The sequence below is a fragment of the Glossina fuscipes genome, unplaced genomic scaffold, assembly GCF_014805625.2.
Source record: "Glossina fuscipes isolate IAEA_lab_2018 unplaced genomic scaffold, Yale_Gfus_2 90, whole genome shotgun sequence".
Taxonomy (NCBI): domain Eukaryota; kingdom Metazoa; phylum Arthropoda; class Insecta; order Diptera; family Glossinidae; genus Glossina; species Glossina fuscipes.
This window is the reverse complement of record NW_023998444.1, coordinates 27,246-53,151: the sequence shown is the minus strand read 5'-3', so window position 1 is coordinate 53,151 and position 25,906 is coordinate 27,246. Positions and strand designations below refer to the sequence as shown.

The following is a 25,906-nucleotide window of genomic DNA, read 5'->3' as shown; positions in this document are numbered from 1 at the left end:
GAATGAAGTGTCAGAGACCCCACCAAGTATAAATATTCTTGATCAGCATCAAACTCTAAATCGGTTTAAGCGTCTACGTCTGTCGGTCTGTCGGTCTGTCTGTCTGTCCGTCTGTGTAATATCTGTTGTAACCATTCTCCTGAAGCTATCGACTTCAAATTTGCTGGTATTGAAAATGGGCCAAATCGATCCAAAAGCACACCCACTGCACTAAGAACTCAAAAATAATAAAAAATTAGTTTTTTGCTCATTGTACATTTTAAGCTATAGCAGATATATGTATAAAAATTTGAACGCAAATTCTATGGACGATGTTGTAGTATCTGCACAAAACTAGGAAAAATTGACTACCCCAGCCTAAGCTTATAATGTATCAATATTTGATTTTTTGTTCGATACCCTTATATAAAGCAAAAAAAGGCTTCGAAAACCCCATAAAGTATATAAATTCTTCGCCAGTTTCAAATGTGAATTACACCTAACTATGTCAGTCTGTTCGTCTGTCTATACATCTGTCTGCGCAACCGTATAGTATTTGTGGTAAATATTCTCTCGCTAGCGAAAATGAGGATATCATCTAAAAGCTTCAAAGTGACCTATACTTTTCAAAGTATATGCCTACAACACCCACACGCCTTTGTGATAAGAATTTTTATTTGGAAAAGACAGAAAAAAATCACCCGCGCCCTCTCCATCTAATAAAATATGAAAATTTAGTTCTTTTATTTTTCTTTTGTCCCTTTTCTGATAACGATGATGGGTAGAAAAGAATCGGTCACGATCGAATACAATTTTCTAATTTATTATATACTTATACACCTTTTGGTGTTGGAAAGCGTAAGACTTGGATTAAATGCAATCATTTTTGCAATGAAATTCAAAGTAAAATAAAAAGTCAAGCAAAATTTGTGCCTTAGTGTCAAAATAGTTCGCCTATCTAAATTTATTCAAATATAAATCACCCAATAAGAGTAATTGAATTTTCTTACATTTTGATTTAACCTTTTATGCTGTCATATATGATATGAAGTCCTTGAAATTAATATTTGAGAATTTGAAAATTTGACAAATGTTGTATAAAGCATCCTTTCTACGTAGAAACCAAGCAAACAACAAAATAACATAGGGTGTGCAATTCATAAATTTTGACAATCATTAAAAAATTCTTTAACATAATTTTGATAATTTTGAACACAAACATGATTTCGAGGTAATTAAAACAATATCTCTCCAAAAACACTACTACATTAAATATCAAAGCGTTTGTGAAGCTTGCCCAATACATACATACGTTTACTTTACTGTCCAGATATAAGATTTGAATATCAACAATTGCCTAGGACAACTGGAAATGACAACCTTTCAGTTCATGGAATTTTGAATGAAATTTTTTTTTAGAAACATTGAAGCGATAATTCATCCTATATAGAAATATATCTAATTTAATATGTAAGCAAGGCTTAACACTTCACGCGATTAAGCAAACATCCACTGGTCTGCAGCCATCATCTTCCTATTTCTTCCTTCTTCTTTCACTTTCCTGTCTGCTTTCTAACCGTAATCGTGTTACGCGAATAGGGCAAATCTCCTGAGTAATTGTTCACATTAAGAGAAAAAAAAATATATATATATACGATCGAGATCAAATCCCGCATATCCATTAATAGTCAAATGTTTAGGGCTCTTAACCATTTATTCACATGAATAGACGAAGTCCCCCGAGTAATTAGTCATATTAAAAGAAAAAAAAATAAATAAATATATATATATATATATACGATCGAGATCAAATTCCGCATATCCACCAATATTGAAATATTTAGGGATCCCAAGCTTTTATTCATGGCTATGAAAAAGTGAGAGGGGATGTTATTTATTGTCCATCTTTTAGTTCGTTTTTATAGTTTTAAAAGCTATTGTTAAACAAAAAATTAATCCATCACGTCCTGACGTCAATCATTATTAAATTAAAATTAACACACTTAGCTTAGGGCATTTTATTTTCCAAGCGGTCTTATATGACGCCTGTATTGATTAGATTGTTAAGGAAAATTTAATCCACCACATCATCACGTGGACCTTAATTAATTTAGATTTATCGCAAAAGGCTTCTCGCTTACCGCAAATGGTTTCTCGCCAAGTCCTCTTATGTGCTAGCTACATTGTAATGAAAAAATTAATCCAATAAGTCTCGACGTCCGCGGTATTCCGCATTCTACTCTCCCAGTCCTTTTATTCGATATCTACACAGTGTCTACCATATTTCTTAATTTTCTTTACGTTTGGGGAGTGTACAAAACAATTTAAAAGATATGGTCCAAGTTTATCGTAAAGAAAAAGTTTGCGACACTTTGTGAACATGGCGTGTGCAGATAAATTCGACTTTATCTAACCAAGACACCTACCGTATCCCTTAACAGAAACGTCTCCTAACAAAACTCTATTAAATATTTAAAAATTAAGAACTAGTTGGATTTGGAAGCCTAGTCTGACCATATTAAAAAAAGTGAAATATTTTTGTGGACACCTCATGAATCTATATAAAAATACCTTTAAAATAAGCTAAAACAAATTCAAATTCTGCTTATGGGAAGAACTATTTTTAACAATTTTTTGGAAATTTGGACTAGAAAATGTCACCTACGTCACATGAATCTTTATGAAAAAAACCTGTCGAATGAGCAAAAAAAAAAAATTCAAATTTTTCTTCCGGGAACTATTTCTAACAACTTTTTCCTAAGAAAAAACACCCAAGTTTCAATCTTCTCTCTCTCCCTCTCATCCCTCTCTTAATGAATATGGTAGGTGTCTTTGCTAACTAAATATGAAATTATCTTCACATCTTTAAAAATGTCGGCTTTCTATCTTTCAGCTTTAGGGAGCGAGTATGCTTTAATCAATCTGGCCATCCATTTTTAGTACCAACCTAAGTGCACGAACCTCCAATTTTTCTATCACATTTCAAATCGATAGCTTCATTTCTGCGATCATGGGAAAGTGAAAAAAAAACACAGACGGACAGACATGGCTTAATCGATTCAGAATTTTACATTAATCAAGAACAGGATGATCTCGCTTCCATTTTTGGGTAATATTAAGAGAAAATGAGTTCACAATCCCCTTCCTAACCTCCTTCTTGTAATTGATAGTAGAATTCCGTACGATAGCATTTGGTCTTCACGTACACCCATCTAAGTCAACAGCAACTGAACGCAAACTGAACGTCTACTGTGGCTCGACTTAGGGGGAAAAAAGTTAGACATAGGGTACTGCGAGCGATTTGGAACAATGAATTGCAATATTAACACCTTTGACAGCGTGACAGAAAAGAAAAAAGTCATGATAATAGGTTTCATCAGCATGACAATGCTTGACACACATATTGGAAAGTCAATCAAGAAAACGCTTCGCCTGTGTCTTCGAAATACCATCAAACATTTTGATTATCGTTTACCTGCAATCGATGCAAAGCAAGTGCAACACGAGCAATACAGTATCGATGGTGGCTACCGATGCCTGCATCGAAGAATATTGCAGCCCCTAAGCGATTGGGAAAAATTGCACCTAGGAATTGAAAATTTTCAGAGCGCACACGTTTTTCATATGAAAAAATTGAAATTAATTCATGCGCCATAAACGTTCATATGTACATATTTTATATGTAGGTGCACGCGTCATATGAACAAACGACAAACATACGAACATGAAATACATGATACGCGCACGCATGCATGCAACGAAGCAATTGAGGAAAAGCAATAATTGACAATTGAAAGGCACTTTAGTGGAGCGCACAAGTACTAGTTTAAAATATCCTTTTACAGAGGTAGAGCAATAAAGAGAAAGACAGAGAGAGAGAGAGAGAGAGAGAGAGAGAGAGAGAGAAGGTGAAATGGACAACACAAGGAAAAGAGGAACAATAATAATATTGATGCGATATATGTATTCGTTCCTTATATGCAAACATATATATATATACATATACATGTATACCAATATATATATATATATATATATGTCCATACGTAGGCATATACATACACATATACATATATACTATATACATATACTCTATATATATATATATATATAAATATATGTATATATATATGTGAAACCTACAGAACTACATTCTCGTATACAGTTATTGTGTGTTAGCGTAGTTTTGTTTTTAGCAGAATTTATTTATTTATCATACATGTGAATGCTTCTCCATTTAAGTGTATTTAGAACACGTATCACATGACAAAAAGAAGCATAGTTTAAAAATCAGTGCAAACTGCACTTCAACAAACACAATATGGTATAGATTTTGTTTTCTTTTTTTATAGTTTAGTTAGTGTTTAGTGCGGAATGATATAAAAATTCCATGAGAAGAAAAGTGATTTTGTGTTAGCTCTTAATAGCCATCACTGAAAACCTAAAGGATATATTCCCTTTATCATAACATGTATCCTTGATTAGTATCAAATTCTAAAACGATCTGAAAAGGTCCCCATGTAATATCTATTTAAAAATCAATTCCAATTGAAATTAAAATAAATTATCGACTTGTCAATCGACCTTATACCCTTGGTTAGTATCAAATTCTAAGCCGTTTTAGAAACGTCCGTCCTTCTGTCTGCGTAATATCTATTTAATAAATCAGTTCGAATTGAAATTCAAGTTATCGACATGTCAATCGAGTCGCACAGTGATGGTATTGAAAATCGATGAACAAATCGATCAAAGGACATGCCTCCATAATAGAGTATCATTTCAACATATTCAACAGATTTCAACTTTTAAAAACGGAAAATTTGATTTTCTTTTCTTGCTGATTGCTTATAAACACAACAAGAGATCACAACTTTGTAACTACCACAGATGCAAACTCACGTTGATTTTACGATTGCTCTCGTAGCCGATAACATAAAAATACTAAAAAATTGTCCGCGCCTGATCATGGAGTATTGAATTTTTCTTGTTTTTGTTTTTAATTTTAATTTATATTCTCACATGATTTGTACTTGCCTCAGGTGGATCCCAAACACATTCGCCTGTCGTTAAATTCGCATACATATGCTCTTTGGTGCGGGGTTCGATAATTTCCACCCATTCTATTCTGTAATAAAAAATGCATTTGAAAAAAATTATTATTCAATTAAAGCAAATAATTTACATGTACATGTATAACATCGTCTAGAATGACCTTTCAGTTTCCATTATATTACATTAAAAATTCATAAAACAATTTCAATTTAAACATTTTCACCTAATTAACGGGCAATAGTTTATTTAAAGGACAAATTGATATAAATTTTCCAATATCAACAAAGCTTTACAAAAAAAAAAAATTCCTCATTACTTAAAGAAAAACAGTTACGCACACTAACAAATAAGCAAATAAAATATTTATTTAGCAAACATTTTGAACGCTTGCATTCTTAACAAACAAACAGCAGTTCTATGAATCGCCTTATCGTTTGTCCGTCCATCCATCCACATCTGCTCTTTGGCGCAATAGAAAAAGTCACAAAATTAAGGCGAAATCGAGACACGGCAACTTAATTCAATGAAAAGGGCATGTTCAGCAACTAATCAGTGGAATCGGAACCGTTTCGATTGCCGCTTTTGCACATCAGATGTCTGGCCGCTGGTTACAAGGAAGATGCCATTTAGAACTTGAATATCAAATCTGTGCTTTTGTGTGATAGTATTACCCGAATCTCGTCGAGATTTAAACACACTGTCTAATAAAATATATAATCATCCTCTTTCGCCCATCATAAAGCCCTTTAAAGCCTTTTAGGCACTCACACAGATGCTCGCTTGCTCACAGATGTTCAGATGTTGTTTGAGTAGAATTTTTCCCTCTGCGGAGGGGCACGTGATTTTTCTTGTCATAATTTGGTAAATCAAAGTTGAAAATTTAGGTGAGCCGACCTCCTTATAACACCGGAAATACGCGGACAAATAACAAAAATACAATCGGCTGTGCCCGAATCTTTTACACTTAGAATCCTCATTTAAAATCAAATAAAACTTCTATAGTTAGATAAGGCCGACCATTAGAAACCGTACATCATTTCGCTTAATTAATAATGCACCATAAATTATCCATTATTTCTATGGAAGCCTCCATATTGCAGGATACGTCAACGTTGTCTAAATTTAAGAAAATTAATCTACTTGCCAAAGATTTTCTTATTTTCCCGATACCTTCGTCATAAAAACATAAGGCAAATTAAATTTTCTAGCCACAGACTGGCACGCTTTCATGAGAGCCCCTATATATGGCGATTCATGTTATCCACTTTCTCTATGTCTGACAAATTTGCATTATAAAATACTTAATATTATACGTTTTCGGTATATAAAATCTTGTTTCTCATTAGAATCCTTGTATCGCTTGGAATAAAAAAAAATAGACCTACGTGGTCCAAATTCGGTCAGGTTAATTTTTATAACAAATTAATATTGTGAATGTATTGCCATCAAGAAGTATTGAAAATGGGGCCTTTTTGCTATATAAAGATCCAATTTCCGTAGAAATATTTATATGGCATGTGTTTTAAAAAATTGCTCCATTCGATCCAAAGTTCTTACAACAATTAAAAATGCCAAAACATTATTAGTTGTATCGCGGAATTCTAAAAACTATAATATTTTTTCTTATCACATCATATCAAAATAAGGCCTCATACGCGAAGTGGTCGAAATAGTGATGCGATTCGAACCATTGTCAATAGCGCTAGTCCCGGCGCCAAAAAACGTCAGTACACCAAATCTCATTAAAATATCTATTTGAGTGGAACACAAAAATAGGTGGACAGGCATCACACTAACCGACGGACAAAGCTAGGCTGACTCAGTAAATAATTGTCAATTAATTGCGGGTTTGCCATTTAACCAATGTCGCCCATGGATACAATAAGGAATGTATCCAAAATTTTTCTGAAATTTGGAGCAATATCTCGATTTTCGCGACCAATAGAAGCTTATATTTCACAATATATATTTCCAATGTTTGATGCTAATCAAGAATATATGCACCTTTTGGGATCCTTGAACTATATCCCCACTTAATGGTGCTGATGAGTAAGACAAGAGAAGTATAGAAAAAATCATTATCCCTTGTATATCATTAATCCCTTAGTATCTAAGGCATTCTATTTGCTTTAAAGCTGTTTTTGATTTGACCCCTTCTCCTTTCGTCGACCATTAGCTTTTTAATTGTGAGATTTTATATGAAATTTTTATCCTAATTCATTATTTACTATTTTAATATATCAATTGAATTTTCTTACAACTTCTATTTGTATTCCAATACTTGATATAATCCTTTCAACATTGAAGAGCAGTTTCCACAATCCAAACAATTTATTAAGAACAATAAGCTACCTTTTCTCCCTTCGCTCGAAAAACTGATATAATAATTTAAAGAAAAATATACATGTGGAAAACTTGGGTTCAGCATATTTTTAATTTACTTAGGAATATAGTACAAGAATCTCAAGATGTCTAACAATTTTCTCTGACAAAAAAAAAAAAAATCAAGGGAGGGAAAGAGAGGAAGAGAGTGTAAAAAAGAAAAAAATATAATACTATGGAATATATTTTCATTCAAAAATTCATTCAATCGCGCTTACATGCACGAATGCATGCTTGTATACGCATGCATTTAAGCTTAAATATAAAGTTAACAGATTTCAAATATTTTAAGTGACGGATTGGTTGATTGGTTAGGATCGGTCATCATTAAAAATAAAAAAAAATTTAGAAGTTAATTTAAAATATCTATGAGAAAATGCCGTTAATATGTTACTATTTGTTACTATTTGAAATTATAAATGCATGCACAAATACACACGCACGCACACACGTACATATACAACAACAGTAAGCAATTGTTATTAATTTTCCGGCTACTCTTTTCTTTTCTTTTTTTTTTTCAATTAACAGTCCAATGCAGTTACGTTAGATTCAGAATGGTAATGCAATAATAGTCTAAAAGGGAGAGTGAGTATGTCACCACATATTTATGCGTAGTTCATTCTCCCTCTCTGCTTTCTTGTAACACTCTCAATATTGCTCTTAATTTACCTTTCCCCATATAAATGGATATTTGCTTATTGTAAAGCGGATTGTTGTTGTAAAATGATTTAGAAAAAGGAAAATCGATTTCTTGGGGAGAGGATTGTGTGTGTGTGTGTGTGTGTGTGTTACGATAAAAGAGGAGCTCCATACATCGACACCAAGGAAATTAATCAAGGAAACAAAACGCAAACGGTAATTGAGATGAAAAAAGAAAGAAAAAATTTGCATTTAATCGGGAAATATAACAAGTTTTGCATATGCATTTAAATAATGTATATGCACATAATGGGGAGGCGTTTTTTTTTTTTTTTTATTTAACCCACATTATGGTATATTTCAATTTAATGAAGGAGAGATATAATGCAATAAAATCCAGTTAAGATAGAAAAAGAACAGTTGATTTGCTCCAAATTTTATTTAGAAACGACGGTAAACTATACAACTACACAAACAGAAGATTTTTTATTTAAATATTTTATCATTACACACACCTTTCACAACTGGAACTCATTATTTATCACACTATTGGTTTTAATTTTTCTTAAATTCAATTTTTTTTTTTTAAACGACGATGTAGCTTTTCTTGAAATTGACCGTGGTCTTGCCGCTGAAACTGTTGTGAAGTGTTGTGCCTCTTTGCTTGCTTCTTAAGCCGTAATTGTAGTGGCTTTTTAACAAAAAGATATAGCATTAGCACCACACTGCTCGCTCACTCGCTTCTTTTTTTTTTCTTTTTGGAATATTTGTGCTTTTATTTTACCACCTCTTTTTTTTTTCTTTTTTCTCATAGACATCACACACATACGCAACCGAGCAATACGAATTTTTCTTTCACTTTTCGTATGTAAGTAAAATGCAATTTTTTCTCTATTTTTCTCAATTTTTCCAACATTATAAAGTCATTCATTTATTATTTTTGAATTATTTGATGCAATAAACAAAAAAGGAAATTTTATTTTTGAATTTCATTTGACTTATTTATCTTTTTTAATAAAATTTTAATTTTTTCCTTGCTACAACAAAAAGTTAACAAAAACGACGAAACGACGGAACGTTACAATATTCATCCGCTCAATGGAGAACTAATTTTTCTTTTTTTTTTTCTTTAAGAAAGAAATGCAGTATACGTGTAGAGTTGCCAAGGCTCATTGAAATGAAATTGAGTGAATGAGTAATAAATCGGTATAAGTAATTAATGGCGATTGTTGTGGCCGGTCGCGTTTGCACATTATTAAATGTGTTGGCAGCCCCGTATCAAATAAATGAATGAAAATTTTCCTTTAAAAACGGTTTATTTTTCCTTAACATTAAAAAAAAGAAAAATAAATAAAAAAAATTATAAATAAAATTTATGACAGGTGCAGAAAAAATTGTGTCGGCGGAAAGGCTTATGTTGAATTAGGGTCATGTTAAGCTTTTAAGTATATATTCAAGATGTTTGCATTTAGTGGCTACTTATTCCGTTGGTAATATGTCCACATTCTTTCAGTTTTTGAGCGTCGATTTTTCTTCTTCTTTCTTGGGTAAATTACTGTTTAAAATTATATATTCGAATATAAAATTAAAGTTCCTACTAACGATCGATTGATAGAGAATAGATAGATTGACAGGCAGATGACTTAAAAAAGAAAGATTGACTATTTTCCTTCGTTTTTATCCTTAAGGAGACATTTAAGACAAGTATCGGCAAACAAACGTTGTTTACTGGCAGAAAAGCCAACTTTTCAAAGAACAATCACTTATTTGATTTTAGAATAAATATAATCAGAAACTTTTTTACAACCTTAAGATTTAATAACAATTAGTAAATACCGCTTCATTCCCTTTAACGATATCATCATGGATATATGTCAATTGGCTAACTGAAAGGAATATTTGACACCGATTTTGGTGAATATTTGTAAAAAACTTTACACTTTTACTTCAGAGTTTACGTAGTAGTCATATTAGCTGTGGTAACACATTAACTAAAAAAAAATTTAACACTACATGTAATTATAAAAAATTTTTTAAATGTATTGCGCATAATACTATTGAAATAAAAGATCTAGAAGAACAAGCTGGTCTTCGAGATTCAAATGTGAGACTCTGCTGTTGTTACTATGCAAATCGAATGTTATCTATTTATAAGCTTACGCGACATATTTGGATAGTTAATTCGCAAAACTGTTTAGGACCCATATTCTCGTTCACACGGAAGATAGAGTGTTCGAGATATTACCGCTGTCAATAAATTAAGATTCTGTCAAAGTACAATTACTAAATAGGTTTGTTGATTACATTATTTAACATTTACTTTCATTATTTTACCACCTTCTTCCTTACCAAGTTTGGACGATAATTGGTGCCATAACATAAAAAATAGTAATAGGAAACAAGTCTCTCCAACTACTTACTATGTTGTAGATATGTTTATGCGTTAGGTGAAATCTGGTAGTTATGAAAAGGAAAAGAAAAGTGTGTGTGCTCGTGTGTAAAATTTTATCAAACTATTTCAAAAATGCAACCTGTAGATTGAACACTAGAAAATAGGACGGACAGACGCATGGACTCCTGGATATTGTATAGGCACAAAGTCGATTTATCCTTGTACCATAATGGATATTGCATGTAATAAAAAATATCACGACAACGATGCGATCTACTTCGCGATTGATTGTCTCGTTTGTTGTAAGTTTTTGTGTAAAAGCTAATCTAAGATATTCGTTGTCCTTGCGAATAATTAGCTCTGAGATTCACATAGTTTTCCTGGGAATCCCGTTGTTTCTCAGTTTTAAAGCAAACTTGGCATGATAAAAAATGTCGGGAACAGAGTTAGATCGTACGTAGTCTTCTCTAATAAAGTATGTTTGAAATTGAACAAGAGTTCGTTATCAATTTTAAGAAAAATTACGTCATCTTGTACATCTTCATCTTGATAGAACCAGTCGGTCTGTATTTGTTTGCAATTGAGAATAATTGAAAAAATCAGTTTGCATTTGTTAAGAGCTGTTGCATTAAAAAAACAACTAAGAATTTGGAAGCATCTGAAACTCAGCGTATAAAAAGTTATTATGTATTTTTTAGGATTGAGAACGATTCAAAGAGTCGGTTTTGTATGCTGAAAAGAAATTTTTTAAATATTGTATATCTTATTGGCTTGGTCCATCTTAACTCAACATCTAGAAAAAAAAATATTATATAAAATATTATATAAAATGTTTCAAACTTCTTGCTTTGATTTGTGGTGTAAGGAAATGATATCTGGCAAAATTGTTACACTTGTTAAAGAGCTGGATGTACATTTACGTGGCGGCCTGCAATTGGGTCTAATTACTGAATTATGCGGAGCTTCTGGTGCGATAACGTAGTGTTGCTAGTTTAAACATTTTTCTAGTAGCGCTACATAAAACTGGAATCAATCGTAGCCGTGTCTGTAAACGCGGATAACGTAACTACCAGTAAATAAATAATATTCGTCCCACCGAAATATGTCCGCTTTTAGCATTCAAGAAGTGAAAGGCGATTCTTTCTCGTGAGATGATAACTATTCAATGGAGAAAATTTTTATTCGCCATTTCTCTTATTTATTTGTTACCTTTTGAAAGCAACGCTGTGCTCTCTTCATTCTCCACACATAGTACTTTTTTTATAAACAAACTTGTGACTTTCTTTAGAGCTAAGAATACTTCGTCGGTTCGTTAATTTGTTGACATTTTCACTCAAAATTATTTCAAATACTTCGGATTTGTTTTGTAGGTTTTGGGTTCATCTAGTGATCTTTTAAGTTTAGCTCGTTCTGCTAGTGCCAGAGAAAGTAGCGTACAGAATTGAAGTAAATGATCCCATCATTCAGTTCAACAGAAATTAGACGTAATTATTTAATTACTCGTTATTTATGTTCATTTAAAGTTTGTTAATCTTTTTTCTTCATATGATCGATTATAGATATATAATTAAAATTTTTCTTCTTTTACTTAAATAAACATATGCTTATCATATTATTCTTCTAAACATTTTAAAACCGCTGCCAAACGACCACGTAATGAAATTTCCTCAAATACTTTCATTATTCTTAAGTTGATTTCTTTTTCAGTTTCTTTAACTCTACTACTAGTTTACCGCTCACTTAAGGATTTCTCGTTCTCTTTGGACAAAGTTCCGGTCAGAAAAACCTTGGTGAATTCTTTTTGAAAACCCAATTCCAAAAAATTTAAAGCCCTAGCCTACATCGCTCAAATCATGTCTCTTAATATACAGCGACTAACAGTAGAGCAAACAGAATCTAAATATCAACTTATATATCAACTTCTTAACCGTTTAAATCATTATTCTTTATTGTGTTAATAATTATCGAATGAGTACAAAAAGTGCTGAAAATGCCATTCACCAAGCGTTCCGGAATACGAGGGAATCCTGAAAAGATATAAAGAGAAGTTGCAACATTTTCAAAAACAATTAAAAAGAAAAGCTCTTACGGCATCTTGAGATGTCCGCAAAAGAAGACATTAAATCCAAAGCAATACCCCACGCTCTTCAAGAGAAATCGTGCAAACGTTCCACAATAATATATCACAGGCATAATCATAATAAAGCAGATACCTGTAGACTATCGAGCGACAGATTTCAGGCAAACAGCAGATTTCTTGCAAATTTTATAAACGGAGTATACAACAGAAGGCGGACAGGCGACAGCACTGATTAAATTTAGGAAGCCCAGTATTGTTCCTTATTTCCAGAATAATCAATCAATCAATCAATAATATCTAAATAAGGGACTTTGTTGCGTATATCAAAAGTAAATCGAATAATTTCGAATATTTAAGATTGCATGGATTGTATTTGTTTAATAACAAATTATGTTTATTATAAAAATAAAAATAATATCAAACTAAAAACAACAATGTATGACAATTCGTTTTTTTAATATTAATATTGCGGCGGTGAGAAGCACCATTTTGATTTCTCGCTAAAAGCCGTTAGCTGGCTTTCCCCTTTACACCGTTTATAGAAGCTAGTATGTATGGTGAATGGAGAGAACACAGGGTTGCTTTTAATAAATAAGAAAAATGGTGAATAAAAAATCTTTATTATCTATTATATGCAAAAAAGTGGCAAAGCCGTGCAAGAAACTCTGTTAAAATGATAAAGCAGTGTAAAACTCTGTTAAAATGGTAGAACATCCAATTCTTCTTCTTCCGAGTATTCATTCGGAATATTCATTCATTGTTCTTTGTCAAAAACGATACAGTTAACGCAACGCAGACGTTCTCGAATTACGATATGCATTAATAAGACATTTATGATATTATTTTTTTATTAGTTATTTTCCGTTTGATGAAGAATGGTATTTCAATGGTGTTATAATTTGGATTTTTGCATACTTGAAATCCTCCACTTTCAAATAAGATTCTTAAACTTATTTTGGCAGTCTACACTCAAGAAATTAAACAAAATTTAATAGAAGGCGATATTCGCAGTGTAGTTTGAATGCAAAATTGAAAACAATGCTTCTTCATGCATGCAATTGTATTTTTTAAACTTCTTAGGTCTTCTTGGAGGATGGAAATTTTATTGCATTCATGTTGTAACATTAAGTTACAAATGTTTAACGTGAAGGCTCTCTAATCAATTTTTCATAACGCGAATTATTCTTCAAAGCTTTCCATCCATTTTAAAAGATTATTGACATAAATAAAAAATTTCCTGCAAATCCAAAATATAAGTCAAGGATACGTACACATTTTCTGCTTTATCCGAGCAGATTTTCAAAGTACATATTACTGTTAGCAGCGAAAAAATGCCAGTGTTCAATTTTTTTCGAAAATCGCCTATTATTGTTTAAATTCATTAAAAATAGTTTAAGAAGAGAAAAAACAAATGGAAATCAACCAAAAAGATTTTAATTTTTTGGCAAAAAAAATTCAACCATTAGCAGGTGTCTTCTCCTTCTTCGTCTTGAATGGTCAGCGGATCAAAAATCAACAAATGTTGTAATATGCCGTATTTGGGTGGGAGTGTGTACCAACATATGCATTGCTAAACAACTCTGCGTTTGTAATGAATACAATATCATTTTATCAGTCACAATGGCTACTGCAGACTGACGTGTGTTGTTGTTGTTTCCGATTGTATAGGAAAGAGAAAAAAAGAAAACTGAAGATTTTCCTTTTAGATTTTTTAAAGCAATTTTTATACATGTATCGCACTAAAAAACTATAACTCGAAACAAAAAACTATTAGATCCAACTTGAGTTTTCATTTCAATGTGCTGCACGCCCGCCAGTAATGTGGAATTTTGCCTAGCTAAAGTTTAAGAAGGAGCAGGCCAAGAAATTGTGTGTGGCTTTTCCAAAAAAAATTTGAGGTGATGGACAATAATGTAGTCAACGTTAGCACCGAAAGCTCAATTAGTACGACACAAAAAAATCACCAGCATCATCAGGAGCAGCAGCATCTGCAGCAGCAGCAACAACAACAACACCAGATAACTACGGTTAATACGTTTTGGAGAAATAGTAATCGAGTAGTCCCAGGGCGACCGAGTCCTAAAAATAATCTAGTAAGCACAAATTCGCATACAGCAGCGACAGCAAGTGTCAGCGGAGGTGGTGCGATTAACGCGAGCGTTATGATGTCCACTTTTCGAGATTATCAGAACTCTGTGAGTGATGCTTGGGACACCGGTGATGATGAATTCTGTATTATATCTAATGCTACACAACAACGTGCACAACAACAATTCATAAGAAAAGCACCCGGCGAAAATGCCGTAAAACATTTTAGCAGTTCAGGTAAATGGCAAAAAGACTATATGCCTTTTCCTTTTGATAAATTGAAGTTCTTTCTCTTTCTTTTTGCAGAAGGATCGCATATTTCTAGACAAGTTTCACAATCGGCAGCTTTAAATGTGATTGAAATTCATCGCACTGGGCACAATTACACCCATCAATTTAGCAGTAATAACAACATAACTCAGCACGACAATAATATTCAAATCAAACCCAATCATGACAATTCCAAACAAGAAAATCTTGAAACAAAGTAATTATTTGGCCGTTAAGGAAAATGAAAAAAGAATATGTTCGAAATTCATTTTTTTTTTTCTTTTTTTGTAGTTTCAGGCCTCGCTTTCACCAAGTACAAGCTTTACCCGGACGACCGCAGTTACAAAAAATCACCTCGAATACACAAGACTCTGAATATGAAACGAAAATTGAGAAATTTAAATCGTTATTTCAATCGCCTTTATTGGATTTAGTAGCTTTAAAAAAAATAAGTTGGTCTGGAGTACCAAGAAAGGTTGTTGATTTTTCGTTTTGGAAAAAAATTATATATTTACATGTTTCTTTATTCTCGTAGATGCGTGCCATTAGCTGGCGTTTATTATCGAAATATTTGCCGCCAGCTGGTGAACGCCGCAATGCAGTTTTAGAAAGTAAACGCCAAGGCTATCAAGATCTTCGGCAAAATTACTTTAAAGTCGATAGTCAAGATGAGTCACAACAGGACACATATAGACAAGTAAGTGATAAAAAAAAATACAATTGCTAATGACTTAAGCTACGAAAAACCTTAACTCGTTCAATTCTAAACATCAGTTGAGAAAATTTCTTAATTTATAGATACACATTGATGTCCCACGTATGAATCCTCAAATAGCACTCTTCCAGCAAAAACTTGTACAAGAAATGTTTGAACGCATCTTATTTATATGGTCAATACGTCATCCGGCATCCGGTTATGTACAGGGTATCAATGATTTGGTAACACCGTTTTTTATTGTATTCCTACAAGAAGTTCTAGAGCCAGGTAAATTACCAGCAAGTAATAGAAGAATGTATATAAAAACAAATATCGCATTACCTTTATGAAAACAGGGACTGATATAGAAAAATTTGATATATCGACATTAACGGAAGAGAAACGTAATGCTATAGAGGCCGATTCATTTTGGTGTTTATCGAAATTTTTAGATTGCATACAAGATAACTACATATTTGCTCAACTAGGTATACAAGAGAAAGTCAATCAACTAAAGGATTTGATACAAAGGATAGATGGTTAGTGTGATGATGGATGAGAAGCGAAAGCAATTAAAAATCATTTAGCATTTAAAGTTTAATAATAATTGTTATTGATATTTAGGAAATTTGCATCGTCATTTGCTCGTGCATGGTGTCGATTATTTACAATTTTCATTTCGTTGGATGAATAATCTATTGACCCGAGAATTGCCATTGCATTGTACTATACGTCTTTGGGATACCTATTTAGCTGAATCGGATGGATTTGCTTTATTTCATTTATATGTTTGTGCCGCCTTTCTTTTACATTGGAAAGAACAACTAATGCAACAAAGCGATTTCCAGGTTTTTAATAATAATTATATTCGGTGTCTGCAAAAATTTTGATCACTTTTTCACAAAGTCATTTATTGTGGAAAATTGGTACAATATATATTAATCCCTAATCCATTATCTTCTACAATATTTTCGACAAAGTGACAGTATAATTGGTTTAGCAGTGACCACCAGCTAACTGAACAAGAACTTCCCATTCGGGGTGCAACAGTGTTTCCTGGAGAACTCTTGCAACAATTGGCCAAAAAATGACATTTTCAGACAATTCGTGTCGCCACTTTTAAACTGTTGAACCCAAAACCGATATTGTGATATAATAGAACAGCATTTCTTTATCATTTTTACTTGCAGAATCGGTGGATCAAAATTTTTGCAAATACCTAATAATAAAAATTATTATAAAAAGAAAAAATGAAATTAGTTAAATAATAAAATAAACTTTTTCAGGGTCTTTTGCTGTTGCTACAAAATCTGCCAACGCATAATTGGTCCGATCGTCAAATTAACGTTCTAGTTGCCGAAGCATTTCGTTTAAAATTCACTTATGCCGATGCCCCGAAACATTTAGAAACAAAAAGTTGACAGCAATATTTATATGTATCATAGAAGAAAATAGGAATCATCATAACTATGTCACATATACACCTAAAGAGAAGAAAAATAATAAAAAAAAAAAGTAAATAAATAAAATAAAACGCGAAATAGAATAAATTTTAAAATATATAAACCAAAAAAAAAGAAAAAAAATTGAATAGAATGTAATATATATGTAACATCATCCGACAAAACACATAGAACACGAAACACACAATATTTTATATACCGTTGGTTTGAAAGCTTAAAGCACTCAAGATATTTAAAAAAAAAATGTAATAAGGATATCGTAAACAAAGAAGATAGGAAAAATTTGAACTTTATGAAAAGTTTCCTAAATAATTATAAAATTTTTTTTTTTTTTTTTCTTAATGGCTTATTAAAAACTTCTTGTTGATAGTGCGATAAAAATTTTTGTGGAATTTTATTCTTATACTTGTAGTTGTTTATATTGAAGGAAGATATATGACAAAACCAAAACACAAATATAGTATAAAAAATAGAATTTAATGAATATAGAGTAACTTATATGCGCTCCATATACATACATAACATACATACCTACATACATATATCTATCTAACGGACATAACTATATTCAAAACAGATATTTAGAACAAAAGAGGAAAAGGAAAAAAATCTACTTTGTATATAAACAAATATATGAATAAAGCTAAATATATAAATGTTTGTAACAAAATTGCTTCCATTATTAAATAATCATAAAAAAATTCAAATGCATTATCAAAAGAATAATGTCCTATAGAAATTAAGTATTTTAGTAGCCAACATCTAAGAGTGGCAAGTACAGTGAACCGAACACTTCACCAGTCTAAGATTCTCAATAGCTTCAAAATAGCTTCAGTATTTAACGGGCTGTCTGAAGAGGGAGGCCTTACGGACTTAAAAACGTGACAAAAAGGTTAATACTAGATCGGTAAAATCTTTAGTTATTGATCACAGAACAACTTTGTTAATATTTGCAGACGTGAACCCTCCAACAACATGCGAATAGATTTATCGATTCGAAATCTTATGCAAATCAAGAATACATAGATATATATGCCTTACGGGGTCTCTGATGCTAATGATTTTCCGGAAATAGGAGTATAGTATATCGTCATCTTCCGGAGAGTGAATATAAAAAAGAATACCAATGCTTCCTGATTTCTGGTTTTTTATATTTGCATTTTTTAACTTTGCCTTTCGGCTAAGTGTTTAAGTTGCTTTAATACAGTTTCCAAAAGCTTCTTTTTATCGTTCTTACGCAAAACGGAAAACATTGTCTTTTTATCGGCTTCACGTATCTTTTCCAATATAATAATAATCGATTGGGGATGAACTAAATGATAGCGGTTCTCTTTATTACCGTAATCATGCAAATATGTTGCCCACTCTTCCATTGTTAACAAATCTAAAAGTTGCCTGCATTTTAGGAAATATTTCGAGAGTTCGCCCTCTTTTATACCAGGCACCGGTTCTGATTCGGCAAAACATTCACATTGCATCAAATCTAAATTAATTTGTTGTAAAGCTCCGTTGGAGATTTGCTTGACTTCGTCATCGAAAAGTATTGCATAGATTTTTTCAGCCATGTGTTCACACGTGCGGCGACAAGCAGCCTGAGCTATTGTCGGTAATTTGGAAGCAAAACTTTCCAATGTACTACTCAAATATGAGATCATATCGGTTATAAAGACAGATGCTTTACCAGGAGGTTCAACTAATAACCAATCGTATTCGGAGAGTTCAAAGAATTCATCGATTTTCGAGCATATACGTACACTAACCTGTTTCTCTGCATCTTGACGAGCGACGTGAAACATGGCCGAAGTTGTCTGTGTAACGCCGCTTACCGTGTTACACGTGTTAGTCATGTGACCAACAAACTCATCCAGAAACGGACTGGCTTTCTCTAAGTATTGAGTGTCTACAATGATTTGGATTAGCTGCGGTAGAGCAACACTAGGATTGCGAAATACTACCGACAAACAACCGCTAAAACTACGAGTTAATAAGAGATTGGCGGCTTTACGCACCATGGCGGCCACTTCATTGGACGATAGCGTTAAATCTTCGGCGAATTTCATGCAGGCATACATAAATTCTTTAGCCTGATGATAAACTTCAGGAACCATACGTGAAAAAGGAAACTTTTTAGGAAAGGCGGTGCTCTCCAACTGCTCGGAATGGAAAGGAAAACGTTCTATAATTGCTTCGTATTCTTCTTGATTTTCTACAAGCATTGGTAAAAATTGTTCCTTGTCGAGTATATCACGAAATACGTGAACCCAACGTTGTAGGAGAACTTCATTATAATGATCGCGCATATTATGCAATAATTCCCATAAAACGTTTACCGTATAACCATAACATTTGAAAGTGTTGATTGATAACATAATCAAATTTTTTATACGCAACAATATGTTCGGATCGGTACAGGAAGATGAGCTCATGCTGATCTCGTTAACAAATTTTGACAAAGAAGACGACCATAGTTCCTCTAAGTAGGAAGAAGTAACCACATCACCTGCTGTATTTTTCACATGATCCTCAACCACGAAGAATCCAACTATGGCGCATATATATAATTTGTAAGCTTCCAAATTGTCATGCATGCCAGGAGGTGGCTGCAATACTAATTTAGCTTGATCGCGTCGTTGTTGGCGATAGTCTTTCTCGAAGTATTCACGCTGACCCAAGACGCTATATATATGTAGGCAACGGTATATGGGCGAGAAATCTATTAAATCTTGGGCACTTAGATTATTCTCATCCCCAGCAGATGATCGATTCTTTAAAGCTTTCTTATGATCCTCTATGATAGTATTAATATCACGTTTCTGTAATTTCTTCGTATGATCAATTGCTTCTTTGCCTATGCGTGGCGAGAATCGACGTATATTTTCCAAAAATTCACGAAAATCAGCTTCAGCGGATCGTCGTATATTTTCCTTTATTACGGGTATCGCTAGACGCATTTGCGTTACAAAACGATAACTACGTAATTTGGGTAAATGTTGCGTTTCCAGTATTTCTAAAGTACGTAGTGATTGATAATATTGTTTATTAGAAGCCTGCTGACAGAATTTTATATAGCATTCCAAAGCGGGTAAACATTCCTTCAAGGCTTCTATAGCTGAAGCTAAATTGGATTCTATTTGTCTGGCTTTAACCAAGTCATTGCCTTGCTGTATTAGCGCAGCACTAACTAACTGTAACGATTTATCCATTGTTTGTACCTCCTGTGCCAATTGTTGGGCTTGAGTACGTACTTGCAATAATTCTTGTATAGAATCGATGAATCCCTGATAGGAAAGGTTACAAATACGTTCGATTTCTTTATCATGGCTGCGTACACGCATTTCAAGCTGTTCGGAAATTGCATCGGTATTTTCTCCTAAACAATTAGGAAATTTAATATGTGAAAGAGGGTCAGGATAATTTTATTATACTTACCTTCTAAAATCGAACGAAAGGTGGGACCCCAATAATCATCCACAGCTTCTATATCTTGAACAGTTACTTTGGACATAATTAATTAAAATAATTTCTCTTTAAAGGCAAAATAACAAATTTTTGACACTAAAAATTTAATTCTACGCCTTTCTCAATAAATGGCCTATAATACAATGTAAAAAATAGTTATGATTATAACAGCTGTGTCAATGAAAACAGAGATGGCAATTCATAATAACTATCATAATCAACTAATAACAACTTTTGTGAACATACTTCTACTTAGAAAAATAAACAAAATCAAAAACTTTCACTTTATCCAAATGAAAAAAAAAAAGTGCTTTATTTATATTGTAAAGAGCTAACTGATTCAGTAAATAATCAGCGACGTAAGCAAACACGTTAGTTTTAATAATTATAAGAGCGTCGCGTACAAGCCGGATATGTATTCGTTAAAACATTTGAATAAAACTACTAATGTTAATAAAACCAACAATAACAACAATGTGAATGTGTTAAAAGATTTTAAAGTCGAAGCTGTTAAAGCGAAAACTGCTAACCAAGGCAATGATCCACAAATATATGTGGTTTTTATATCATTGCTGCTTGATTTATTGGCTTTTACCATTATTCTACCTTTACTGCCTTCACTATTGGAATATTTCAAACAAAATGATAATTCGGCTTTCTATCGCGTACTTACCCAGAGTATGCAAAAATTTCAGCAACTGGTGGGTGCTCCAGAACGTTTTAATTCAGTATTGTTTGGAGGCTTTTTGGGTTCCATGTTTAGTTTTTTACAATTTCTAGCAAGTCCAATAGTAGGTGGGCTTTCTGATTATTATGGACGTAGGCCGGTGCTTATTTGTTGTGCTGTAAGGATTTTCAAATACCGGATTTCATTATATAACATTTTAATCATGTGTTCTTTTCTTTTTTTTTTAGAGTGGCATTGCTTTATCATATTTCTTATGGGCATTATCGCGTAATTTTGCTTTATTTGTTCTGTCACGGTTCATAGGAGGCCTTAGCAAAGGCAATATCTCTTTGGCCATGTCGATAATAACGGATGTTTCCAGTGAAAAAACCCGCAGTCGAGGTATGGCCTTAGTTGGTATAGCTTTTTCTTTAGGTTTTATCTTTGGACCGATGATTGGAGCGTTCTTTGCGATATTTGCTAATAAGAACGCTGGACCATGGTTTGTGTCACCTTCCCTTTTGGCTTTTACTTTGGCAATCGGTGATTTGCTCGTGCTATTATTCTGCCTAAGAGAAACTTTGCCAAAGGTTAGAAGATATTAAATATTCTTTCCTTTTTCAAAAAAAAATTTAATATACTTTAGGAAAAGCGCATAAAACAAATTTCATCTTCATTATCATGGCAATTGTTAAACATAACATCAATATTTCGGTAAGCTTTGTTTTTCCCCTCAGTTTAAATAGTTTTTAAAAATCTTATCGCATGTTAAGCAAAACGTGGTATTATTTAAAATTTATTTTTCTTAAGCGCCTCTTTATACACACGATAAAGGGAGTTTACTGTTACATTCGTCACTCTTACGCGCTACACCTAGAAATATAGAACATACATGTATACATAGGCTCCATATATGAAATATGCTTTCTCGACAATCATAAGCTTCTTCGACGATCCTATCCTATCATCTCTCGTCAGTGGTGAAGTCAACTTAAAATATCGTTGCTCAAAATGGACGTCGACGTTTCAAAAATTGATATAAATTTTCGAGTAAGCCGTTGAATTTCCATGGTCTCGAACAAAATTGGCAACGTGTATTTATGCATAAATGTAATGCAAGAGTCAAAAAAATTTAAAAAGCAATAATGTCTCAAAATCATTATTCATAGTAATTAGAAAGTCTACGTTGGGTATTCAACAGTCGTCTCTAAGCGAATGTAATTTTCCTTTCTTTTTTTTTCTTTTCTTTCAGATTTTCTGCTATGAAAAATGTTTCAAAAAAGCAAATGAATGCCTTGCAAATTATCGGCTTGATTTACTTTACTTATTTGTTTCTATATTCGGCTTTGGAATTTACGGTAACATTTTTAATGTATCATAAATTCGGTTACACATCAATGGATCAAGCGAAAATGTTTTTAACAACTGGTAAACAATAGTGGGAAAATGTTTACAATATACGGGAAATTAAATAATATTTATTTAATTTTTTACTTCTAGGCGTTATTATGACCCTATTGCAGGGTTCAGTTGTGAGAAATATACCAGAGTCAAAGGTGAAAAACTATGCTGTAGGCAGTCTATATTTACTAGTGCCAGCCTTTATCTTTGTGGGCATGGCTTCCAGTACATGGTTACTTGCAACAGGAATGATTTTATATGCGATTTGTATGAACAATTTGAGAGGATATATTTTTATACCCACCACTGTAGGACGTTTTTTTTTGTTTTTTCAAAAAGACACCCCAACTTGATCAGTTTGAAATTCTGAGTTGATTAAGCCATTTCTGTCTGTCTGCGCTCCTATGGTGTGTGATGTTGGTACTTTCCTGGTCGCAAAAATGAAGATATCGGCTTCAAATTAGGTAGAAACATAGGAAGTTTTTGCATGCACCTTATTATGGAAAATGAAGAAGGCTGAAATTTTGCATATTTACTTTACGAAACACTCTACTACTCTACTCTTTATGTGCAAAGAAGGGGAAAAATCGGTCATACCTACATAAAGTGACAAGTGATTAAATTTTATTGTTGTCACTTTTACGAAGTTTTGAGGTAAGGCAAATAAGACAAAATTTTTGAAACTATTTTGTATATTCCTCAAACGAAGAGATATTATCTGCCTAAAAATTAGTTAATCTTAGACACTGCGGCCTGGTGGATTAATTTTTTTTCTTAATAAGACCAACGATGTGGATATCAATTAAACGAATTTCGAGAATAGTGTGCGAAAAGCTTAGTGGTGGGTATGGGAGATTCGGCCCCGCCGAATATAACTTTCTTGTTTAATTTACTTTTTTATTATATTATAATTTATTTTTATATTGTAGCCACAGCGTTTACTGTTACATGCCTAACGACATTGGTTTCTAAGTATGGCAATGATGATCAAAAAGGCTCAGTTTTAGGTATATTTAGATCACTAGGCGCTTTAGCTAGATCTCTTGGGCCTATAGCTGGTTCAATTGGTATGTATATCAACAGTCTTTCAATTTTCTATATTTTTAGTAGCCAATGGATGATGATGGAACTGTTTTTTAAAAATATATAGGCACTATGTCGTTTGATTTTATGAAAGTAATCGTAACTGCGAATCGATTTGAATAATCTTTGAAAATTTGTTAAATTGAATTTTGGTTTTATTATTATTTCCGCAATTCATCAATTAATCTTTTCTATTTACCTCTCTTGAACGGTCATTAGCTCTTTATTTATTTATGTTTGGAATGGTCCGCCAAGCGAAAATTGAAAAAAGCTACATTTCTATTTGTTATTTATACTAATACTGGCTTTAGCTTGATCAGAACAAAAGTCCATTAAATGTTTTTCATATGAAAAGCACAGCCCGTGCTGACTTTACCTTTTTTAATTATTAAAAAAATTAAAGTTTTTTTTTCATTTTTTTTTTTAAAGCTTTTTGGTGCCTTGGCTCGAAATTTACTTATGTTATGGGTGGCCTGTTGCTAATAATACCTTCGTGGGTTTTACAAAGAAGTCAACTTTAATTGTGTATTGTTGCATTGAACATTGCGATTGTTTTATTCCAATAATTTATATTATATAGAAGTTAAGTATTTGAAATCTCGAAAGATTGAACAAAAATTTTCACATATACATATATATGTACATGTACATAAGTGTATAGCCACAATAAAAATCCTTGTTACTTTATACAATGAAATTCTGTTCAGTATTTTAGTTAAACACATTATCTATCATTGGAGAATATGAAACGAAATTTTAATATTGATATATTCCGTTTACATACATAAATTATGCTTTATCTGTCAGAGCAATTTGCTTATCTCAATACTTGAAATATTTTCTGCTGCTTACGCATATTTTTGAAGATATATAAAATTTATGAAATATTGGAAGCGCGTTAGGCAGATTTTTTATTTATGTATTTATTTATAAATACAGAATTCAGTTGCAGTGAAGATTCAGCAACCCATTCAATTGAAGACTTAACTTAGTTATAATTGAACAAAAGAGAAGACCTTAAAACTACGACAATTGAAATGGTTTGGTTGAAATGTAATATATAATCTTTTTTATATAAATGTATCAAAAATATGCATTCATCTCCCCTTGTACATCTCCTGAATAGTTTTATACAATTTTTATAGGCGTGGCATTCGATTTTATCCTATTTTCAAAAAAAAAAAGAATATAGCTATATATATAGCCTTGATTGTTCTATAGCCTTGATCGGAAAAATGGAACGTACGCAGTCAAAATCGGTGAGAATACATAATTTTCCAAAAACACAAAATATTGAGTCTTTTTTTTACGTATACTATGTGGCTGATTCTTCAACACTTCATTGATATGTACATATAAGGAATAAACAAAGTGAATATCATTACTCATCTAGCTCACCGAAAACTCTACGAATAAACACCATTTCGTAAGCATAAATCGGTACGTTGCTGGAGTGCAGTTCATTAATAGAATTTAAATTTTAGTCTAAGCACAATGTCGGCGGTACACGTGCTTAACGGAAGCAAAACCATCCGGTTATGAGATTGGGTAGTAAGCCCCGTTTAAATTATTACAGAGCACCCTAAGTGGGTTAAAAATTTCATAATTTAACCTGCATTGGCTAAGTTTTAGAAAAAAGAAAATTTTTCGTTGGACGGAGAGGAATATTAAAATTGATTTCACTTAGCATTAATCAACTTTGCCCTGAAAGTAACTAATACCATCCTGTGATTCTCGAGTGACGACAAGAATTTACGTAATAGCCTAATTTCAGAAGGAGGTAAAGGGACACGTGGATGTTAAAACAAAATTTGTTACAATAAAAAGAAGAAAGGGCTTCCGCGAAGATTCTAAGGAATTCACGTGGCGAGGATACGAAGATGACCACACGACCAGGGCGTTTTTCAATACAGGTCGCATTAAGCTCACATATAATCTTCTCGTCGCGTATGGGTCGTCCTCCCTTTTCTAGTGATTAATAGCTTTACAAAAATTGTGAAGGAAAAAATCGGGATTGTTTAAAGCTTCATTACAAAGAGCACTTGTTATTATAATGTGTTAATTATTAGTTAAACTCTTGAAATAGTCAACAAACAATCTCAACTACTAGTTGTCAAATTTTGCAAACCAAATGTGTGTGTGTTTTTTTAAAATAATTTTCTTTTATGTTAATCATAATTAAGACGAGTTGAATTATTTATTTATTTTTTTAATAATTTTCACTAATCTTTTTGGTTATAACAAAATAATG

General features: G+C 32.5%; 4 protein-coding genes across 4 annotated transcripts in view; 2 read left to right on the top strand and 2 right to left on the bottom strand.

Annotated features, from left to right (window-relative positions):
• The window catches only part of LOC119638473 (box A-binding factor), a 44,369-nt gene extending 35,393 nt beyond the window's left edge, over positions 1 to 8,976 (bottom strand). Inside the window, exons 1-2 of the mRNA XM_038035276.1 lie at positions 8,571 to 8,976; positions 5,014 to 5,104 (exon numbers count right to left, since the gene is read on the bottom strand). Coding sequence (XP_037891204.1) covers positions 5,014 to 5,104; positions 8,571 to 8,590 — 111 coding nt within the window. The 5' untranslated portion in view covers positions 8,591 to 8,976. The remainder of the gene's footprint in view (positions 1 to 5,013; positions 5,105 to 8,570) is intronic.
• A 5,147-nt stretch (positions 8,977 to 14,123) lies between these two features.
• Positions 14,124 to 17,374, top strand: LOC119638492 (TBC1 domain family member 22B). The gene is made up of 8 exons (XM_038035299.1): positions 14,124 to 14,852; positions 14,922 to 15,102; positions 15,177 to 15,360; positions 15,421 to 15,582; positions 15,684 to 15,870; positions 15,939 to 16,121; positions 16,207 to 16,430; positions 16,869 to 17,374. Exons 1-8 carry the CDS (start codon positions 14,429 to 14,431, stop codon positions 17,001 to 17,003), a joined length of 1,680 nt encoding a protein of 559 aa, XP_037891227.1. The 5' UTR covers positions 14,124 to 14,428; the 3' UTR covers positions 17,004 to 17,374.
• A 90-nt stretch (positions 17,375 to 17,464) lies between these two features.
• Positions 17,465 to 20,652, bottom strand: LOC119638491 (exocyst complex component 6). The gene is made up of 2 exons (XM_038035298.1): positions 20,475 to 20,652; positions 17,465 to 20,415 (listed from the first exon to the last, which is right to left on the bottom strand). Exons 1-2 carry the CDS (start codon positions 20,548 to 20,550, stop codon positions 18,209 to 18,211), a joined length of 2,283 nt encoding a protein of 760 aa, XP_037891226.1. The 5' UTR covers positions 20,551 to 20,652; the 3' UTR covers positions 17,465 to 18,208.
• Positions 20,653 to 20,789: 137 nt separating this feature from the next.
• On the top strand, positions 20,790 to 24,352 carry LOC119638490 (major facilitator superfamily domain-containing protein 10). Its single transcript, XM_038035297.1, has 7 exons — positions 20,790 to 21,349; positions 21,420 to 21,761; positions 21,818 to 21,885; positions 22,424 to 22,599; positions 22,672 to 22,839; positions 23,502 to 23,639; positions 24,085 to 24,352. Exons 1-7 carry the CDS (start codon positions 20,918 to 20,920, stop codon positions 24,174 to 24,176), a joined length of 1,416 nt encoding a protein of 471 aa, XP_037891225.1. The 5' UTR covers positions 20,790 to 20,917; the 3' UTR covers positions 24,177 to 24,352.
• Positions 24,353 to 25,906: the final 1,554 nt, after the last annotated feature.